Consider the following 22,036-nt stretch of genomic DNA (forward strand, 5'->3'; position numbering starts at 1 on the left):
CTAAATTAAACCCCTACCACTCAACAAAACTGAATATTTGTTGTGGATTAAAAAATAATGTTGTCTAGAGCAATCTTAAACAGGAGAAACAGCATGCACTACAAACCTTTTCTGCACATGCTGATGAATCCTGTAAGTTTTATAACTGATAAATAACAAAAATTGTCTAAAATGTGCTTCCAGCTGGTAGATACTTAGCTCACAATGTTGGACCAAGTTCAGCATCAGACTGGCTCTTGAATGTCAAGTTAGCTGATGGGGCTGTAACAGCTGAACTGTTTCCTCTAAAGATAAGAAAGATTTGGGATCACCAAACATTTGCAATACACAGGAAAATTGCTTCTTAAGAAATCATCCATGTGGATCCTAGTTCTCTTGCCTGTGTGTTTGGTTATTGTCTTTAGCAGCAGTTATGTTTGTGCCTGAAAATCAAATCTCAAATTGGTGCTCAGGGAAATAGCCCAAACTAAGGAGGCTGGGCTGTGCAGTCTGCTTGCCAGCCTGGCTGCAGGTGCACTGAGCTGATAACCAAGCATTAGTCACAGAGTGGCTGGGCTCAGCCCAGGGCACTGTATCTTGGCACAGAACAGATTTGCACAGGGAGCAGCAAGGTGTTCAAAAGCAGGGAGAGCAGAGTCCTGTACAGCAGCAGTTTGTGTCCCTTGAGGGCTTCCCCTGCTTGAATTTCTGACAGGAGGGAATCATCATGCTGATGATGAGTACCCTGGGTATTCAGATGGCCAGAAGGAAGCTCAAACAATACTATAAAGTACTGTTAAACTTCAAAGACCAACAGTAGCTTCCATTCCTGAAGAGTTCTTAATCCACACATTCTGTGGATTGATTTGCCTCAGTTCCTCAAAGATGGAAAGCAAGACAGAACATCCTCAGAAGCAGAACTTAGAAGTGCTTGCTGACAGCCTGTCCCTTCCTAGCTGCACAGCCTGAGTCAGGATGTCCTTTAATTTCTAAATGGGAGACCAAAGCAGGTGAATGACCCAGTACTCCATCAGAGATTCCTTAGCACCAAGTCAGTGTGTGACCCACAGGATGACTACTTTCACAAATCACACTCCCTAATGTACTTTAGATTCAGAATGGGAACATCTCTGACTTGGGGGAGCTTCCCAGCCCTATTTTTTGCAGTCTGAAAGGAGATGAGCAAGTTTTTGGCACGTGCACCTGCTTGTAAAGAGATGAGTGGAGCCCAGCCAAGGGCTTGTTGCAGTTCAGAGCTCCTGCTCCCTCACTGAGAAAGCCACAGACACACGGACCCTGCTGGGAGCAGCTCTGCAGCCCAGCTCTCAGCACCACACATGCTGGAGGGTGTGTGAGTGTGCTCCTCAGAGCCCAGGCAAAGGGCAGTCCTACCCTTGGAGCAAATCCTCCCATTCATCTCTTGGAAGGACCTTTCTGACTTGCAGCAGAGCATCTTCTCTCTGCCTGGGAAAGGTCCTGACACTTTAACCAGGACTCTGCCTGCAGGGGCTGGGCCAGCAGGAGGAAGTCAGTCTCATGGTGACCCCTGCAGCTTTGGCAAGAAGTGACTTAGGAGTCATTCAGCTTTGAACCTGGGGACTCATCACCAACTGTGCAGCTCTACCCATGGCCAGCAAAACCAAGACCCCCATGGGCAGCACAAGTGGATGGTGCAGTTGAGTCTTGTGTTGGTTGGTGAGGAGGGACAGCCATGAGGAGACACCTACTTTTCAGTGGAAGCACAGAGGTTATCCAAGCCAATTTGTAACTCACTTAGATCATGTTGGCAGCTGTGTAGTCTCAGCAATGTGCCAGCTCAGGCAAAAAACCTGACCAAATAACTCTGGAAGACTGAGCATCTCCTGTAGCCCTGCCAGCCTCAAGAGTTCAGATGTGTATTCGTAATGCTGCAAGCTGGGCATGCTCCAGAACAAGAAATACATGTTCTGCTTCTTTGTTCAGGAATTTAATTCTCTCATTGCCCTGGAAGCAGGAATTGATGTGTTGACTGAGGCACCAAAGCTCTTGAAGGATGAGATGGAAGGTGATCATGGCTGTTTCTTTGGTGTTGGGTCTAGTGGCTTTCAAGGAAGTGGGGAGTCACAGCGTGTCCTAGTTTCTGTCCCCAAACCAGAAACAACCTGGGTTTATGCTGATGGCAGAGGTCTGAACCATCAGTCTCCTGTCATACTACAAGACATGACAGGTGACCCATACAGAATTTTTTTTTATATTTCTGAGTGTATTTTTAATAGTAGTTTCCACACCTGTAGGAAAGCCCAAACCCTCACAGACTGCACATAGAAGATCATAGTGGCATTCACAGCAGTCCTGGTGTGTTTGAGGTAGATGTGGTGGTATCTCTGCTACAGATACCTTCCTGGTGAGATCATCCTTCAGAGTGTATCAATGTGTGTAAATGCCAAATAGGAAACAGAGCCAGAGGTAAATCTCTGGAGAAATGAATGGAAATTGGAAAATTTTCCTATTTCCAGGCCAAACTTTTTCCCAACCAATTAATACCAACCTGAGATCACATTCCTTGTAGGTGACTGGTCACAGCAAGACACCCATCACTGCATCCACTCCTTGACTCATCACCCCCCAGGTTGGCTCTAGGCTCCTGCTCTCTGGAGCTTTTTCTGTGCCTGTGGAGAGGGAGATGGGCCCTGCCAGTGCTGTGGCACCACTTCTTCCCCACTGCCTCGCTCCATCTCCTCACACACTTCCTCCAACATGCTGTGTCTGACCAGCACACCATTTTCCCATGGAACCATGGTATGTGGGGCTGTTTGGCCATTTTTGAGGGCACCTCTATCCCCAGAGCTACAATCAGAGGCATAGGAGCCTTCTGTTAAATTTACTACCACAGATTTGCCAACTTCCTCAGAGCTCAAGTCTATTTTTCATTTGGTCACTCTTCAGCCTTGAAAATGCTAATGAGTTTCTCCTCCAGAAGACCACTTACCCTGCTGTGTCCAAGCCCCTTCCTGCTGCCACACGGGAGCTGCAGCACCTGCCAGGGTGCTCATTGCCAGGGGAGCAGAGCAGGGTTCCTGCTCTAAGCATTTCCCTTGCACACATTCGTTCATGAGGGTGGGTTTGGAAGCTGCCCCGAGCAGTTGGCCAAGATGAAAGCAGAGTGTCATTTGATTCTGCATCACTGAGCTGCTTTCTTTCCAAAAACACACCTTTAAACCAAAACAGGTTGTTTCTTCTTCTGGGTTGATGGTGGGACTTTTAACCTTTTTGCTATTAATAGGGCGTTGTCATTTCACACTTGCAGGATCTGGCCCCTTTTGTGTCTCTTTGCTTATTTTTCAGCCCCATCTAACAGACCCAGACCCTCTGTACCCCTGAGTACAGAGTCTCTTGTGTGGACAGCTGGCTCCCTCCAGCCCATCCCCGCAGAGCAGGGCCTGGCATTGCTGCTGGCTGGGGCCGTGCAGAGAGGCAGGATCATCTCCCTCAGCCTGCTGCTGACACTGCCTCCTGCAGCCCAGGATCCTGCCCAGTTTGCTGCCCTTGCCACCAGCACCGGTTGGTGGCTCATGTTCAGCTCGGTCCAGATCCCAAACCCCCCCAGGTCTTTTCTTGCCAAGCTGCTCTACAATTGTCCCAGCTTGTACTGGTGCTGGGGTTTTTCCTCCCCAGGTTCAGGACTCTGCACCTCCCTTTCCTGAATTCCTCATAGATGAGAACCATTCACAGGTGAAAAGAATGGCACACAGACATTACAAAGAATTACTTTCCCTTATTGTTTTTTAAGAAATGTTTGGGGTTGGTTTGCGCTTTGTTTTTTCCCCTCTACCTCAGCACTGTCTGACCCAGTGAACTTTTGGTAACTACTTTGTTCATACATGTTTTCTTCCAAGTAGTTCTCTCTCCTGATAAGCATGGCCTGGAGACATTTTATCCCAGTATTTTTTATGTGGTTCAGACCATTAAAGGACTGGAACGTGGAATAAGCTGTAGTGGGCAACGCACATGCCAAGCAAAGAGTGAGCAAGCTCCCATTCCACGAGGATGTTCATACACAGGATTTGTTTCTTGCCTCTTTACCAGCAAAAAAAGAAAATCAGATGTTTTCATTCTATTTGCACTGCCAGCTTTGGATCGTTTAAGCCACTTTCTACACAGATAAACCACTTCACACCCAGCAGTTTCTTGCAGCAAGGTGAAGATGTGATGGCCACCACTTCCTGGAACCCACCTTGTGTCTGGTGTTTGTTCTCCTGCCCTGTGTTGATGGAAATTTAAAGCTGTGGCAATGACAGGATTTCTGTGCCCACTCTGTTATGACTGATTGCAGTGTGAAATGGCACCAGTCAGTTCTGCTTTTGAACCAAAATCTGTCTTGGTGCATAACTGGCTCCTATTTTAGGAGGCTATAACCAGCAAAATGTTCCTCCAAGAAAGGCACCCTCCTCCCCACCTCTGCACCTGGGCAGGAGGCAGAAGTATAAAAATGGGGACAGGCAGCTTTGCCCTGATACAGTAATGTGGCTCAGCTGCAGGGAACTTCCCAAACCTCTCAGGGTCAGCAGGAGCTTTAACTTCGCCATCATGATGTTTTTAAATTGCCTATTGTGAGAAGAGCTTTTGGGGAAGACAAAGGGAAGACACCATGGCACTGTCCCTCTCCCCACCCACTGCAGGTCCAAGGGCCACAAGCCTGTGCCCCACACCATTTCAAGCAAGGGCAGCTGTACATGGAGGACTTGGGGTGCTAAAGGGCTCTGGTGGCTCAGGTATCATCATCACAAAACAGATTCTCTCCCATCTCCCCCTGCCCCCCATATTTTCCTCACCAGCCCAGCTTATTGCCCTTTATGTTATACCAGGCTGTCATAACCCACCTAATGTATTTCAACACAAAGCAGCCACTAAGTGAAGCAATGTAATTTATTTGACATTGTATCAGACACGGGTGCTCCAGATCCAGACTTGACCTTAAAAACAATTTAAAATCCTGGATTTGCTGTATTGGAGGTATCAGTTACCCGTCTGAGAGCCAAATGTGTCAGTATTACAGCCACTGAAACAGAAAACTAAGTACAGGACAAGTCAAGCTAGCAAGCACCATCAGTCCATTTCAGCTGTGAACTCGCTTCCAGTTTTGGGGTGCTGGAAGAAATGACAAGGCTGTTGGACAACTTCACAAATATTTCAGTATAAAGCAGCTCTCAGTTACTCATGTCAGTGTCTAACTACACAAACTGGGGAAATTGTACTTTTTTTTTTTTTACTCTGAATTGATGTCAGGCTAAGACCTGCAGGAGAGAGGGACTGGGGAGTGCTCCCTCTCCCTCACCCCTCTTAAAGAATGAGGTACCACAATACGACACAGCTCCTGATGACAGTGAAATTAAACAGAAAACCCAAACAACATCTTACACCATAAACCAGTGCAGCACCATCCCAGCTGGCAGAGCCTGCCCAGGAACCTGCAAACCTTGCCCGGGGACAGACACACACCTGAAGCTGGGGTGCAGATCTGAAGCACAGTATTACAGCCAGCTCCACAGCAACCTCTGCTTGTTGCTTCAGCAGTGCAGCCACTGCTTTAAATTGCTTTACTCAATTTAACAAACGTTGACAAATGCCAAAAAAGTGAAGTTGTACTGGTAGTAAATCCATAGTCATCATCCCTCCTAGATTCTTCTAGAGCTGAGCAGCAGGGCAGTGCCATTGGCCACCAGGCTGTCACCTCCCTGTGCATGAACCAACTGCAGTTTGAGGTACACAGTTTAAAATGTACAAAGATGACATGAATGTCAGCGGTGCAGGGAAATCCAGAGAGAACTTTTCCTCTGTGTTACTGGCTTTGTTTCTTCAGATGCAGCCTTTGAAAGGAGACAAGAGGTGGTGCAGGATGATCAGGCCATCACGAGGCAGTCCTGGTTGAAATAACACACGCTTCCATTACACAGCTTCTATTTACACAATTTTCTTCTTCAAAAATTTTTAATGTGCACCATGAAAATGATCATTCTTTTCTCTCTTGTTACTGACATGGAGGAGTAGACCCTGTAATCTTAGAACAATCTGAATTGCCAGAAATAAAATGAAAACTGTTTTCAGGGAGACATGCATTTATTGTTAAGCATTCCCAGTGAAAAATCAACATCTTTTAAAATGTGTGTTTATTTAAAAAATCATTTGTTTACAAAAGTGTTTGTGTAGCTTTTATTTTCAAGACAAAAAAACACTGATGCCGCATTCCAGCCTCCCCACCCCTGTTCCACCTCCACAGGAAGTCTGGTGCTCAGGAACCAACCTCCTGCAGTACTTATAGGTAAATATTTATTTACTAGAAAAGTCAGAATAGAGGATGGAAAAGGTAATGAAAAGCAGGGCTCTTCAGCAGTTGACATCAGCATTCCTATGATGGCAGCCTTCTTCAGACACTGCACCAGAGCAGCAGCAGTCTCACACACCACACAAGCACAGCATTGTCACAGGACCTTTCCTCTGAACTTCCATTATCCTTGAAGGGCTCAGCACCACGAGCGATCCCAGAGCCAGTTTGATGCCTACAAAGCAGGAAACAGCACAGCTCCAACATCACAGCACAGTACAGGGCAAATGATTCACAAGGGTTTGTCCAGTGAGAACAAATCCAAAGTCAGGTTGCTGCCAACAGAGCACTGCAGCTGGAATAACCAAGGCAGAAGCCAAACGCGTTGAGGACAGTTGGTCTTGTGAGTCTGATGATCAATCAGCTGATGACACAAACACCACAAGCAGGAAGAGCTGCCTACATCATTCACAGATTGGTTTGGAACAGATAAGAAAACTAGCAAGAAAGAAGTGATTGCCCCTTTGCCTAGCCCTAGGAGAAAGCTGTGCCTGGAAAACAAGGATGGTAACACTGAAAATACCTATTTTGTCTTCCCAGAAGAGGCTTGACTTTCAAGCATCTTGACTTTCATTCTTCAGTTCCATGATGCAACAGATGCTGAGGAAATGCACTTTTGCTATCTCTTGTTGAGCCAGCTGCTCATCAAAACCATACAAAACTAAGCACCTGGTCACAAATCAGTGTCCCCACTCATCAGCTCCATCAACAAAACAGAGCAGGGGAGGACACCTCATCTTCTCATTGCCTCTTCTCATCAGCATTTAAGTAAAACCAATTTATTTGCTAAATAACTTAACGTTTCCCACTGCAGGCAAGCCTCCAAGTCTAAGCCAGCTTTTGGTGTTTCAGAAGGGAACAAGGGACATGCACAGTGGACTTCCCCTGCACTAAAAATAGAACTTCCCAACACAGTGCATGACCAATGCAGTAAACAAGAACTCACTTGAATCTGTGTTTTGATTTCCCCCCACTCCCCTTCTCCCTTCCCAAATGACATAAGCTCTGAAGTGCCTAGTCTGAGTCACAGCTGTTAGGCTTAAATTTGCATAGTTTAAACGTCTCTGTTACCCACACCATCAAATGCAGATTTGGTGTTACAAGGTAAGATTCTTTCTGGCTATTTAATTCCTCCTTTCAGACAACAACAAAAAAAGTTTTTATATTCCTTATGTCAGTGTTCCAATACTAATTTACATGGAAAACAGTTGAATACAGTGATAATTAGAAAAAAACTAAGACATATTCATACACCAGTAGTACCTAATTGGTCATAAATACTACCGAACCAATTATAGTCAAGGCCCCATGTACTCTGTTGCAAGCTTTCAACAAAATAGTAAAAAAAAGTTTGGAGTATGCAGAATGCACTAAATGATGCATCTTTCCAGGATATGTTCCTACGGTTTTTTTGTCTCCAAAATGCACCAATTTGCCACACTGAGAACACAGTTTGTTCACAGAAGGAATGGGAGGAAGCTGTGAATTTGGCAAGGAGGTGGAATACAGTCAGGGATTTTGGTACTCATGGGAAAATGGAGGCTTTTGGCAACAGGAAAGGGCATTTCTCTACCTCTGAACAAAGCTGTACTTTGCTCTTGGAGGAATTGGGTAAGATAGGATAAACCACTCTGCTGGATGCATGTTAAAATGTTCAGCAGTGAAATCCAATGAATGCTCTGGTAATCTGTGTTATTACTAAGACCTTGTTTAGAAAAATGGGGCCATTTGGACTTCAAAATGACTGTTTCAAGCCATCTTCTGGCACAACAGAGGAAGACAAAGCATGATTTTGTACTTAGCCACTGTAGCCATGTTTCATGTTCTTGTTGCAAGGAGTGGTCAATGTGCAGCCCGAGTCCACGGCTGGAGTGGGCTGCACAGCAACTCCCCGTCTGTGAATGCACAGGGCCCTGAATATAGCGATGTTCAGTGACACACAACAGAACTGCCATGTCATGTACAATGGCTCACAATGACAAGCTGAACACTAACAGCACAATTCCTAGGGCTCAGCCCCAGCTGCAGTTAAACTAACCTTGTACAACATTATCCCTATATTCAACTCTGATAATTACCAAGAATACAAAAGCATTCCTTATAAAGGAGTAACATGTCAAAATTCAGAGGGACTTCAGACCAAAAGTGTCTCCTTAATGCTGGGTCATGTTTCTTTCCCAGCTCACCTCTTGAGTAGCTTCCTGCCAGCACCCAAGCTAGCATTAAGCTACTGAGCACATAGATGTAGGGCAAAATCCAGAATCCAACATTTATATATGAGGGGGAAGGGGGAGACAAGTGTTTTGCAGTAGAGAAGAAAATGAGGTAACTTCATGAGAGAAGTAAAACTTAACCGAGCATTCTTTCAGAGGTGACTGTGCTCACCTAAGAACCTCTTTTCCCCCTCTCCCCATTCCCTGGCTTCCTTTATCACTTTACATACTGTTGGAGAAGCCTGCTGTTCTTAGGAGACTGCTCTATGGAAAGACACGTTCAGAAGCCCAGTACTGAGAAGTTTTATGTCCCCGACAGTGATTTCCAAGTTCTTTCTTTTGATAAATAGCAGCGAAGAACAAGGGAAAGTAGTCAGCAATTCATATTTACCACCAGGGTAAAAAAAAGGTGTTGATGTAATCAAGAAGTTCTTAGCCTGTATAACAGAAAAGACAGTAACTTGAGATTAACACAAGTAGCATTTTGCCAGTTTCCTACCGTCCCTGGTTTTCACTTAGCAAACCAGCTGAACAGTAGCAGCTTCTTGTTAAAAAAATAAATAAATATAAGGAAAGTCAAAACAACTCACTTCCTTTGGCATCATTGCAAATGATTTACACTAACTCAAGAAAACCCAAGAAAACTGATCACTGACTACACCTTAAAAAGCAGTAAGTATAAAGACTAAGCAAATGCATTTAGTATTGCACTGATATGAGTTCAAAGTATTTACTGTCTGTGCCCTGTTCTAAGTTTGGACACATCAGACAGAGCAGTACATGGAACACCCCAGAACTAGCCAGGTCTTGCCAGCTCTGTTGTCTGGTTCTGTTCCCCTACTACTATGCTCCAGGTATTTAACAGATACCATAATGTTCCTGATTTCATCTAGTATGAGTTATAAAGAGACCATGAAGTGCAAAACCATTTCAATTTGTACTTCACAGCTCTAGAAAAACCCCAAGCAGGCATAGATTTCCCCACCCCATTAATCCACAGCCTAGGAGAAAAAAAACCAAACCAAACCAGAACAAAACAAAAGAGTCATAGAAAAGATGACTGATACAGTACTCCATTATCCACAATCCCCACTTTCTAGTCTCAGGATTTCTCTGAACTTCCTTGTCAGATACACTCTCAAAAGTTAGCATCATATTCACAAAGACATTACAGCTCTCTTTAAATAGATGTACTAGTGTTTGAAGTTGCAAGACTAATAATTTTCAAGCTTTTGCACTCAGGATGAAATGTCATTTTAATACAAATAAAAAGACTGACTGTATGTACAAGCCAAGGTAAGATTTCAGTTCTCATTTATCAGAAATATCAATCAAAAAAAAAAGCTAAATTGAGAACACACTACTTCTATGTGCATTTGAAGTATGTACAGTAAAAACACCAACACAGCCTCCATGTGTTAACCAGAGAAAAATGCAAGCAAGGATGAATTTTAAAGTACCTGGTAAGCAATCCTTAAACTGAAGCCCAAAATAAAGCTAGAAAACTGCTGCAAAAAACAGCTGATTGCATCATATCAAGTACTCAAAAAAATTTTTTTCCCATTCTCAGTACACTGGAGAATCAGCTGTGTCCTCCTTCAAACCCTGTGAAATCATGTTATCCAGAGTGTACTGAAGAACACTTTAGCGCTATTTAAGACAAAAAAAAAGGAAATTAAACCAGCTCCATCTTTTTGTGCTGTATTGAGGCATACTCCTTACATGATTGTGTAGAAAGTATGATGGATGAAAATCACTACTGATAATTCAAAATATATATTTTTAAAGGGGAGCCTAGACTACTGCAATGGCACACATAATAGCCACATATGATGAAACATAATCAACAGTATGATGTAAGGGAGAGGAGAATCAGGTTTCCCAATTAATAAGCTAGAAAGAAAATGGTTCTGAATAGGTCACCATTTGGAACTTTGGGTAAGTCTTGAAAGTCTGGCAGGAAAAGTTACAAAAGCAATTGAGTATTTCAATGGTGCTCTCTTCAGCAACCCTACCTAATATGTCTATTAAGTACAAGCATGCAAATATAGGTCAATCCACAGGCACATAGGATCCATGTTAAAAACAGTAAGATAACTGTGATGAGTGGCACCAACAATTTTGATGACTAACACTCAAAATGTTGCTTTCTGAATTACTAAATCAAAATCCTGAAGCAAGTTCCTGCTAGTCTTTGTCACACTGCTAAACACTAAAGTAGGCATTGTTTTCCCCCATCATCTTAGCTGAGCTCAAAGAATTTTTACAATATTTAGTAAGAAAAAAAATTAAAGTATTTCCCCTTTTTAAATTTACACAGACGTTTAATTAGCTTTATTTACAGAGCGCTTTTTTTTCAGTCTCCAATAGTGCCTAGATAGCATCATCAGGCAAGAGTGCCAGTTTTGAAAGAGAATCTATATAGAATCCTAGGAATAACAGATGGTGATGCTCCTCCAGAAGGGGCAAGCTGGACTACAGAAGCAGCTCTCTCTATATGGCTCAGTTACTCAGGAGTAATTCTGTTGCAGTCTCTACATCCCATGATTTTGAAGACAAGGCCACTATTACTGCATTCTGCAATGAGAAAACAAGAGCAATAATATTTTCAGTGGGTGAACCTGCAGCTCCAGGAAGTGAAATGAAAAGTTCACAGAAAATCAAAACACATTAGTTTACGATTTCTTAAATCCCAACTAATAATTGATAGAAAAATTGTCTCAAAAAGGCAGAGGGAGCTCACAAGAGTTATTCATAATGTAGTATTTTAAAATTCCAATTCTTAAAAATAATTAGCAAAATAGAATAATTGGACCTACACAACATCATGAAAGTAGAGAATCTACTTTAGTAGATTCTGATGATACTGATGACTCCCTGTATAATATACACATAAATTTGCCCTGCCCTTACTAAAAATAGTTAGGTTATTTGTACTTACCCTATCAAAGCCCATAGCACAGAGGTTTTCTATTTTTTTGGTGTATTCTGGACTAGAAACTGGTGCTCCAGCATACACATGTGCCCAAAGTCGAGCTGTCTGTTTAAACATTTCTGGATTTTGTTTGTACTACACAAAAGAGAGAGGGGGAAAAGCAGAAAGTTAAATCAACTCAGCAATCCAACCAAACAGCAAGACAATATGGCAGATTGCAACCCATCATTCTTCCTACGATATCTTCCACAATGTTTCATACTGATCATGCTGCTATTCTTAAAGTAAATTCAGAGGTGAGGATTACACAAAGAGCAAACCCATGCAAGCATTTGATATAATGAGTTTGCCTTCAGGTTAAATTATGCACTACTGGTATGAGATGTGTGCAGCCAGGTACTGCTCTCAATTGCACGGATCAAAGTAAAGCAGCTATATTTAGCACAGCTACTGAAAATTTATATTCAGTGCAACAGAGTACAAATTATTCCTGTGTTAACATCTCCTGAACATGGTACTTCTCTAATGCACTTCTCTAACCAGTTCAAAATATATCTTGTTTTACACACTGCAACTAGGCCTGCAGTTCTTCAGTCCAGGCCAATACTCTACTACTGGGCTTCTTCCTGAGAATGAGGATCTTATTCACACAGGTAAGCAGGCACAGAAAGCTAGGGAGATGCAACTCTTCATGAAAGCTATTACTTACCAAAGAAAAAAAAATTCATGCCAGTATGTAACTATATTATTTTGTACCAATCTCACCACTAACCAGTTTTCCAATAAACAACAGACTGGACCATATTGCAGAGAATTTTTAGCCTGTGCCAAGAACTCAGCTGCCAAGAAAGTGGGTCAGCAGTCATAAACTGTACTCAGAAAAGGTAAATGATTTTCCTATTTTAACAACTTCTGTATGCAATATCAAGTTTGTCTTAAAAAAACCTCTTCCCTTAGATCATCACTTTAATAAGACAAGATATTAGGAAATACATTGTTCAAATATTTAGGTACATTTTAAGGACAGAAACTGATTATTATTCTTAGACATTTCATTATTACATGAAAATAATGATTAGCTCTATAAAGCACAGTAAAATGCTGTACATTTCATTTTGCCTCTCCTACAACAACCCACACCATCTACACTGCTTTGTGTGCCTTGCCCACCTCCCTATAAATGTGATCCACGTGTCATAATTTGTATATTTATTATGTGGTGACATTAATGGCATTGAAACAAACATGGGAGGCAATCTACTGTTGGAAATAAACCACTGTTATAAATGCAGTGGTCCGTAACAAATTCTTTTGGTGTAATGATTAAAAAAGAAGGATTAAGTTAAACACCAGTAGCATCCTGAAGTACTGTTTTCTTCTGCTCTTAAGAGATCTTCGCCAATTAATTTTTTAAAAATATTTTTGAGAACACTGCCAAGCCTGGAAAGCAACTAGCTGAAGTGCAAAAACTTAGTCATAATTGCATTTTACTCAGAATTAGCTTTCAGTGTTCTATTCATAGAATTACTTTACTGAGGTATCTGTAAATAATCCAGTTTCTCACTGAATTTAGAAAAGCCTAAAGGCAACTTTCACTGATGTTTCAGTATCAGGAATCTGAGGCAGTTTGTGTTGCTGTACTGTAAAAAACCCAGCAATCAGAGCAACTAATACACCAGACAGCTGGAGTCTGAAAATACTGCTCTTACTCAAACAGGAATTCTCCCTGGGATTCTCTCAAGAGCTTTTGCCATTTACCTGGACAGCACACAGTTTAATAAAATAGCACAAGTGTGGAGAATAATCAATTCCTTGTGAAATGTTTGTCTTGGAAAAAGAAATTACCCCAAAACAAAGTAAAAGAGACCCCAACACCAAATAAACACATGAAAAAAACAGTTGTTTACCAATATCTCTCTTAAAACAATTATAATCACTTTCTACATACAATCACATGCCTGTAACTCAAGGCCAAACCCCAGCATAGTTTTCATACAGGTGTTAGCAGGAAACAGGATAAACTGAATCCCCCCAACATCAGCCATGCCACAGTCCCAAGGACACACCCACACAAGCACCTAAGGGGCAGCCTGGAAAATTGCTCTTTGGAATCTACAAAGATTCATGGAGTTCTTTACCTGAGGAAAAAACTCTTACCAGCTCAAGGGTTCTACTGTTACGATTCCCACACGAAGTTCTACCATCAGAGCCAGAACAGGAAACACTATTTTTGTTCTTTGTAAAAAAGGATATATAGTTGTTTTTTTAATGAAGGAGTGTGACAACAAGGGCATACATCTGGGAAAAAAACCCAGTGCAGGGACATGCCTGGTGGCCTTTCTGGCCTTTGCAACACTTCCCCCTGGGCAGAGCAATTCAGTCTGTCAGAACTGTTTGGGGACATTTATTCAGAGCCGCCTTAGTGCAGAATCCCACAAGCAAACCTTCTGTACTTATTGAGTACAGTGGTAGCAAGCCACTCTCATACACCCAGCAGTGCAATGGGCTACCTCTAACCTCCATGTTTTCCCCTGAATCCTGACAGGTTTGAAGAAAAAGTTTATCTATCATTCTTCACTGGCTTTTAAAGGGAAGTAGTGCACACCTTGTCACCCTATCCTGGAAGGTTCTGACTAAGAGAAGATACAGGTGAGATAGAATGTTCTTCCAGCATCAGCTTGCTTTGTTCTTCTGTAACTGAAATACACCCTCACTGTCAGCCAGTGGGGAAGCCAGGCTGCCCTTCTCCTCCTCAGAGTAGGAAGGAAAACACACACATACTTGACACTTTGTTGAGAATTGTCAGAGGAATAACTGTTTCTATCCTTCAGCAACACTTTTAACAAAATCATGCCAGTCTTTGTATGGCCCAAGATCCAACTGATATTCTTTTGGTATGAAAAGTTATCACTAATCTGAAAGGCAACACACCTTGTTGATTATACAATTCTACTGATAGCAATTCAATCAGTGATGAAAACAGTTATCCCCAAGTCATCATTCATAAAATTTTGACATTAAACAAATATAATGCTCTACAACATTCATATGAATCTGGAAGAGGAGCTACATTCCAAGCCAAATCCAATAAACAGCACCAAGTTAAAACTCATTTAAAACAAATAGCATATTGCTTTTCTTATACTGGAAGCTTTAGATTTTGAAAGGCCAGTTACACTGGAATTCATTTAACTATGCTGTTACCTCCAGACATTTCTCACAAGGTGATATAAATAAAGGACAAATCCTCCTGACACTGTAGAGTAACTAATACTCACTCTGGAATCAAAAAGAGCACAAAACATTGTAGCAGCTCACATTTAGAATGCACCATTTTACAATAAATTGTCTAAAATCTTTTATCTTCTGTAAGCCTTGGGACCTAACCTGAGTCAGTAAAGATGACAGAAGTGTTACAAAATCACAATCAACTGAGTATCTTACCTGGTTTGCCACTACTGCATCTTGTGGATCATCTGGTTCTGCAGCTGCCAACAATGCTTGCAGCGATAACAACACTGTTCTTAGAGTCATTGCTGCTGCCCTAAAAGTGAAAATTCAAAACATCCTTAACCATATCCTGTGCCTGTACTATCATAGAAGCTATGAGTTCATGTACAAATTTTAAGTCCAAGAAACATAATTTTAAACTGCTGCAGGTTACATTTATTAAAATACTCTTTTATATATATATTTAAATAAGGTTTTAAATGTGGACTTTCCTATTAACAACGCTGTCTGAAGTTTTGGAAAGTACCTTGACCTACACATTTCACCATGCCCATTGAAAGCAATTCATTTCATCTGGAGAAAAAGCCCCAGGGAAGCCAAGGCCCGACGAGGCTGTGCCACCCTCCCTCAGCGCGGTACCAGCACCGCGGTCCCGGGGCGGGCGGGGCCGGGCCCGGGCTGCTCCCTCTGCCGGCGCTCTGCGGGCAGGAGCAGCGACCTGCATTGCAAACACGCCCAACAGGTAAGCAATTCTATACACTAAGTCTCTTTGCACCACTTTTAACATTACATTTTTCATTAAATTGAACCTTTACATAGTTAATTACTACTACAATAATAAAATGGTTAGGCTAAATATGGAACATGCTATCAAAATAGTTCACTACAGCTTGACTGTTGGCAGCAGAAAAACATTCTGTAGTCACAACGGTCCTGTAAAGTTCCCCTTTGCCCCTGAGGAAGAACCCTGTTGAAGGTAGCACAGTCCCAGAGTTGGAACTTCTAAGATTTTAGGTTCTTATCATTCATCTTGATGTCAAAGTGTATTTAGAATAAGACACTTCAATAATTTAGTAAGGGAAAACACAGTATGCTCAGAGACATCAATTACTCAAAAGTAACCACATGGAATAATTGCACACTGGAAGTCTGAAAAGTGTAACCTTTACATAGTTTCATTAGATTTTGATCATAAATAACTCCTCTGAATTACCATTTCAGTTGGCACACACTGGAAACCAAGTAAGAACCCCACAGACCCTGTGAAAGTTGAGTATTTCTGATTTGAACAATTAGATCCTTAAAATCACGGTGGCAATGGCACAGACAGATGTTCAAAGCAATCCACAAATCTGTTTCCTCTGCCTAAGAACTAGGAGTGAGGTGAGTGGGGAAGATGTGACATTTTAGATTTGAGCAGTGATTATGACACATGAATGCCAGAGCAAAGTTGTGAAACACAGGCATCCAATTTCTTACAAACAAACCTCAATTTTCACTCAACAGAAAACAGTTTCTTCTTTTCAGAAGATTGCAAATAAATGCAAAGGCTTTGTTAGAATAAGTGGGGAACAGTTTGACCTGACATTCCAGCTACAAAGGAGACAGTGTGCAAGTGCATTTCCAGGCTCAGGTTTCAGAAACTGGTGTATTTCCCAGCACTGAGTCACTGTATTAAGGTCCTCTAGCAGTGTATACCCATGAACAAAGCATAGGTGCTGGTAAGATGTCAGAGGTACATTTGTGGCACCCAAATATTATGTTCCTAGATGCTTACTTGCTGTGTCACTAACCATTCAAACATGCCATTCTTCCCTAATTGTTTGTAATTCTGGAAGATCTTTCTCAGTAAGTTATTTTTTAGCTTGATAATTATTGCTAAGCTTTCGCAGTGCAGTGTTCTACATCAAAATGCAAGTGAGAAACATCCCAAATGACAGAGATTTTAATTAGCACATAGTGTCTTATTCCAACTGCCACACCAGCTTGAAGTCCCTTAAGCTGAACCTGGTATACTTAAATCTCAAAAAAATCCTTATGCTTTTAAATTTAAATTCTGAAAAATCACAACATCACAACATACAATTCTCCTCTTTCAAACCTATTCCTTAGTAATTTTCTTTTCTTTACATGTTCCTAATGCTATTTTGCTCTTATAATTTCCTTGGGCTTGTAATCTCTACTGGTTTATACAATTTTTAAATTAACCTATTTAATGTACACACTGATGACATAATTCACAGTCTCATCTCCTAGCATTACAGGAGTGTAATGCAACATATTTACTATTCCAGCATTCAGGTGTCATGGAATACTAAGTCTTTCATGCCATACTATGCTCAAATGGATGAAATAATTTTTATTTTTATGCAGTCAATTTCAGGTACTAGCACATCTGCAACACCCACTGTAAAACCTTTAGTCTTTTTCTCAGTTAAGTAACTTTATTATGTTATTTACTGTAGGGTTTTAAAGATTGGCTCAACATGAAATATCTATCAACCATAACTAATGCTATAGTCACTTTCTCCACATAAAAGTTGTTCTGCCCTTTCCTTTGCAGAAATCCTTCTACATTACAGACATCTGAAAATGTAGAGAAGATGGCATAAAAAGGATCACAGCCTTTTGTGCCACTTTTACATGCAATTTACTTCCACTTCCATGTACCCTCTAGGAGAGGAGTATAAAGTACACTTTGGAGAGCAGGAGGCATTGCTAAGAACCAAGGGTGCCATGGACACCAGCTGCCTCCAGCTTTCCACACTGCCAGGTTCTTCCAATCCCTGTTCACCTCTTATATTTGTAGATTTTTATACAAAGCACACTGACACTTGGACATTTGACATTCCATCTTCAAAATAACAATAAAAAGCAACAACTTACCCATATATATATATGCACACACACACACAGATGGCTATATGATCAGAGAATTTAAACTCTAAAATACTAAGTTTTAGACAACATTGTTTTAACCTTTATTAAAAGGTTTAAAAATGTAGCTTACAACTTCGTTTCAAGTCTCATGCCTCAAAACAGCTTTCCCATCTCATGCATAGTAAGACAGTCTGTATTGGACAGAAACACTGAAAGAAGTATTCTTAAATCATAAAAGAAGTATTCTTAAATCATAAAAGAAAACCCATTACAGCTTCAGTTGTATTAAACAAAAGAAGAAATTAGAGTTTGTGATTATTGGTAAAGAAAAACTGACATATTTTGTGTAACTATTGTATAATCATCTAAAATCTTCTATCCTTAGAACACCAATTAGCTTTCCTGATCAAAGAAAGTAAAAACAGCTTGTTATTTTTTCATAGCTTAGTCTTAATTTTTCAGATAGATATTAAGATTCACAGAAGAAATTGAAAGAACAGCTAAAAATAGATTCTGATTCCCATGAACTTAAAAGCTCTTCCTTCTTCCTGTTACCTTCTTTTGTGAGAACGCAGTGAATGGAGATGACTGCCTAGAATTATATTTACAGATATCAGTAAGGCAGGACCTGTGCTTCATGAGCAAAAAGCAAAACCAATTTCCATCATCAGTTCTGAAAAAAAATCTCTACTGATAGTGGCACAAAGCTAAAAATCCCAACACACACCACCACCCCCTTCCTCAACATCTTCACAAGCCAAAGACAGAATGTCCAGGGGAAGAATGAAAAGAAAAAAAGTTGTATTTTCCTTAAAACGAATTTCCAGTGCAAAGATACAGATCTTCTGAATTTTCCAATGCACCTCAAAGGTTTATTGATCCAGAATAGAACCCTGAAAAAATTAGGTATTTCCAACTCTTCTTACATTTGAAGTTTACTTAGAGGTATTGACTTATGTGCAACAGCTCATGGAGTTCAAGCAATTCTCTTTGGTAACTCAAGTCAGCTCCATGGCTGTGTTCTAGGTTTGTTCTCTCCTCCCTACCAAAGGCAAGGTTTGGTATTGCTCCTGACAGACTCTGTCTGATCTGTTCTTAACTGAAGCCTCAGAAGGCTCTTGGAAAATCCACTTCAATTCTTCACCATGCTTGATAATACTCTGCACACTGAGATGGCTTTCCAATCTTTCACTGTACATTGTTTTTGCTTAGACCATCATTCTTGTTACTTCACTCTAGATTTTTCTTCTCTTTCCATCTTTCTTGTACAACAACTCTCTAAGCAGGTACACCACTTCAATGGAAACCTGCAACAAGCAGCCAGCTTGTATAATGAGTTTTACAGGTAAGACTTCCTATTTGCCTTGCACATGACCTTACATTGCCTTTGTCCCATGACATTACTGGCTCCTGTTTGCTCCTCCTTGACTTCCACTCCCACCCCAAAATGTTGCTTAGCTGTCCTGCAGGTTTGCCATCTGCAAAGTGGGAGGAGGCTCCTGTCATGCAGCAGTGAGCTGCAGAGAGCTCCCTACAGGGATGCACTGGCCCTCAGAGAACCTGAAACTAAAAGCCTCCACTCTGGACATCCAAACCAAAAGCTCAGCTTTCTATTGGCATTACATTTGCTAAACCACAAGGAAAATCTGGATTGAATCAGAACAAAGAGAGCTGATATACATTTTGTTCACTTACACTTTCTTCCTCCTTTTTTTTAGTAGTATCTCAGGGCATTTCCATTAAAAAAGAGCACCCCTAGTTTGGGTGACTATAGTGTTAACATTAAAAGGCACAGCAAGCCAGCTGTGCCCAGCATGCCCAAGGAAAGAAATCTCTTTTACCTTTTGATGAGCAGAGAGAGTCCTAAGAGGATTACAAAACACTGCCAGGTTTTAGGTTTTTTTCTTCATTTTTAAAAGCTAAGTAATTCTCCATTTAGGAAGTATTTACTTATGTTCTTTACATTCCACTCTAAGAAACAAATCTCTCTCATTATTCCAAGAGGGTAACGAAGCAGAATGCCAGGAACAGCTGCAGCCAGCAGATTGCTACTCCACTCTGTCATCCAAACATGGCTATGGGAACACTTTTTTTCTAAATAATCTGCAATATTTGTTCCATTTGTGAAATAAATAAGCTTGTTAATCCAAGAGAAAATTTCTGGGACCTTGTACCAACAACTTATGGAATCTGGACAAAAATTAATAAGGCCTCTGAGCAGAAGCCCATTGCATAGTCACTATTTACAGGACAGCTCCAAGACCAGGCACCCTTTTCTTTTAATCAAAGAAAATTTAAAAAAAAAGAATAATAGGATAGCTTTGACACAGCACAGAGGGGAAAGACAGCCTGCTTGCTGAAGGGTTCCCTAAAACCATGTAAAACCATGCATTCCTCTCAAAGCTTTAAGAAGCTTCATCGCTCCTCAAACACCCTGAACAAAACCCAGCAGTACTGGGTACCCAGGAAGATTACAAGCTGGCTGCTGCTTGTTTATCTATTAAAACTGCATTATCTCTTATAATGATTTCTGCATCTCAACTAAAACAGAAGCACACATCTTCCAGTAGTCACTATGACAAAATATTCTTATTATTCATTACTGACTGTCAAACCCACAAAAGCCAAGAGTTTTCATGGCCATATATGCAGCAAGGACACATTCACTTAATGATCTCTGCTCAAGGGATTTATGCAGAACAGCTTTCAAGTAATTTAGTTCTCAGGTTTCCATGAACTGCATTAGATACGTGTATATTTCAGATTAAAGCTTCGAGACAGTACTAGCCCAGAAGATAAATATAGGCCATAGTAAGTGAAACCACATCATGAAAATTATGTCAGATAAGCATAAACAGTATTCCTTTTACAAAATCCTACCCCTATTATAATTCTAGTGGCAAACAGTAGCTGCTTTGCAAACAAACTGGCATAACAGGTACTTAATCAAAACATGATGAAAATCCACAGCTGCAAAGAATTTCAGTATCAAGCCCACAATGTTGAAAAATAATTTCATTAAACTCATTAAAAATAATTTAAAGACATTACTTTTCAAACTGATAAAATCTCCTGCCAATATGCAGAATATCATCTCAACTATGCTCATTAGAACAGCAAATTACCACAGGATGGGAGATTAGGGAAGAGACTTTTTAAAACTATATAAATGCATTTAAATGATTGTATTTGTATTCACTATCTATAAATGAGTATTTTATCAGCTTATTAACTCTTTCAGAAATCCTGCTGAGGCCCATAGGCCAAACTTCTCCAGTCCTTTAACTCTCAAACCTCACTGAAAAACAGATATGTAGTGAAATTTGAGACTTATATTTAAACACAGGAACAAAATGAGCATTATTCAGTTAAGAGCATTACAAGTCAAGGAAGTGGCACTTCAAAAACAGGCGTTGCTGCTAAAAGATTTGACAAGAGAGATTGTGGAACTAATATATTTTCTAGAATACTTCCACAGGTATATTTCAGAATTGCATCTGGCCAATTTAGTTTGAATCCCTGGTGAAATAAATATTAAAATATTAATAAATATTAAAATATTAATCTGGGGGGCTGGGATTGCTTATTTTTTGTTTGCTTGCTTTCTAATGAAGCTATCTTATTCAAACCACTTTTCAACCTAGACATGCAAAAAACTTATTTTTGGTTGTGTGTGGTGGTACATCCTCCCCCTGGCTCCCTCCTTAGGCCAGCTATGGTGTCAGGAATGCCTGAGCCTGCATTAATGGCACCTGGACAGTTAGGTTTCCTTGAGCTTACCAAAAACCCTGTCTGCTCCCAGAATTTCTGTTGTCTAGCAAGCTCCTGTTTTCCAACAAAAAACCTTGAGTTCCTTCTTCCATTGAACAAGAGATCAAGTGGAACAGTATTTTTATTACTGGTCTTTTCAAGGAATACTCCAGTAAATACCAACTCATCCTTGCAGCCAGGATGGAAATCTACTGATGAATTAAGTCAATCATCTTGTGACCCTATCTATGAACAATGGTACTGAAACCCTTTGAGTTGTTGTGGACCACAGCAGGCTGTGACCAACATTTCCCAGAGTGGGATGACTCTCAGAGCCAGCAAACTCTCAAGTTGTGAGACTCTGAGGATTGCCATGGAAAGCCAATGAAGCCTGGGCTAATTCCCTCACCATTTCTCAAGCTTTAATCCTTTGCCCACTGAGAAGATCCAAAGGCATCTGCAAGTATTTCACTGAACCCGAGGGTAATTTTTTTCAAGTATGCCTTGGTACATACTTATTTTTGTCTGTGTGCATGTATATTATGAATGTTGCCACTTCAAATTTCATCTGGTCTAGTGGAAGGTGTTCCTCGCCATGGCAGGGGGCTTGGAACTAGATAATGTTTAGGGTCTCTTCCAACCCGAACCATTCTGTGGTTCTATGATTCTATGCTGTGGGCATTTCTT

At 40.9% G+C, this 22,036-nt stretch overlaps 1 protein-coding gene across 2 annotated transcripts in view; it reads right to left on the minus strand.

Annotated features, from left to right (window-relative positions):
- Positions 1–4,866: 4,866 nt before the first annotated feature.
- The window catches only part of UBE2K (ubiquitin conjugating enzyme E2 K), a 44,164-nt gene continuing 26,994 nt past the window's right edge, over positions 4,867–22,036 (minus strand). For both annotated transcript variants that reach the window (XM_063157401.1, XM_063157402.1), the window contains exons 5-7: positions 14,933–15,032; positions 11,495–11,623; positions 4,867–11,130 (exon numbers count right to left, since the gene is read on the minus strand). In XM_063157401.1, coding sequence (XP_063013471.1) covers positions 11,056–11,130; positions 11,495–11,623; positions 14,933–15,032 — 304 coding nt within the window. In that variant the 3' untranslated portion in view covers positions 4,867–11,055. The remainder of the gene's footprint in view (positions 11,131–11,494; positions 11,624–14,932; positions 15,033–22,036) is intronic.

This window comes from Melospiza melodia, chromosome 5 (assembly GCF_035770615.1).
Source record: "Melospiza melodia melodia isolate bMelMel2 chromosome 5, bMelMel2.pri, whole genome shotgun sequence".
Taxonomy (NCBI): Eukaryota; Metazoa; Chordata; class Aves; order Passeriformes; family Passerellidae; genus Melospiza; species Melospiza melodia.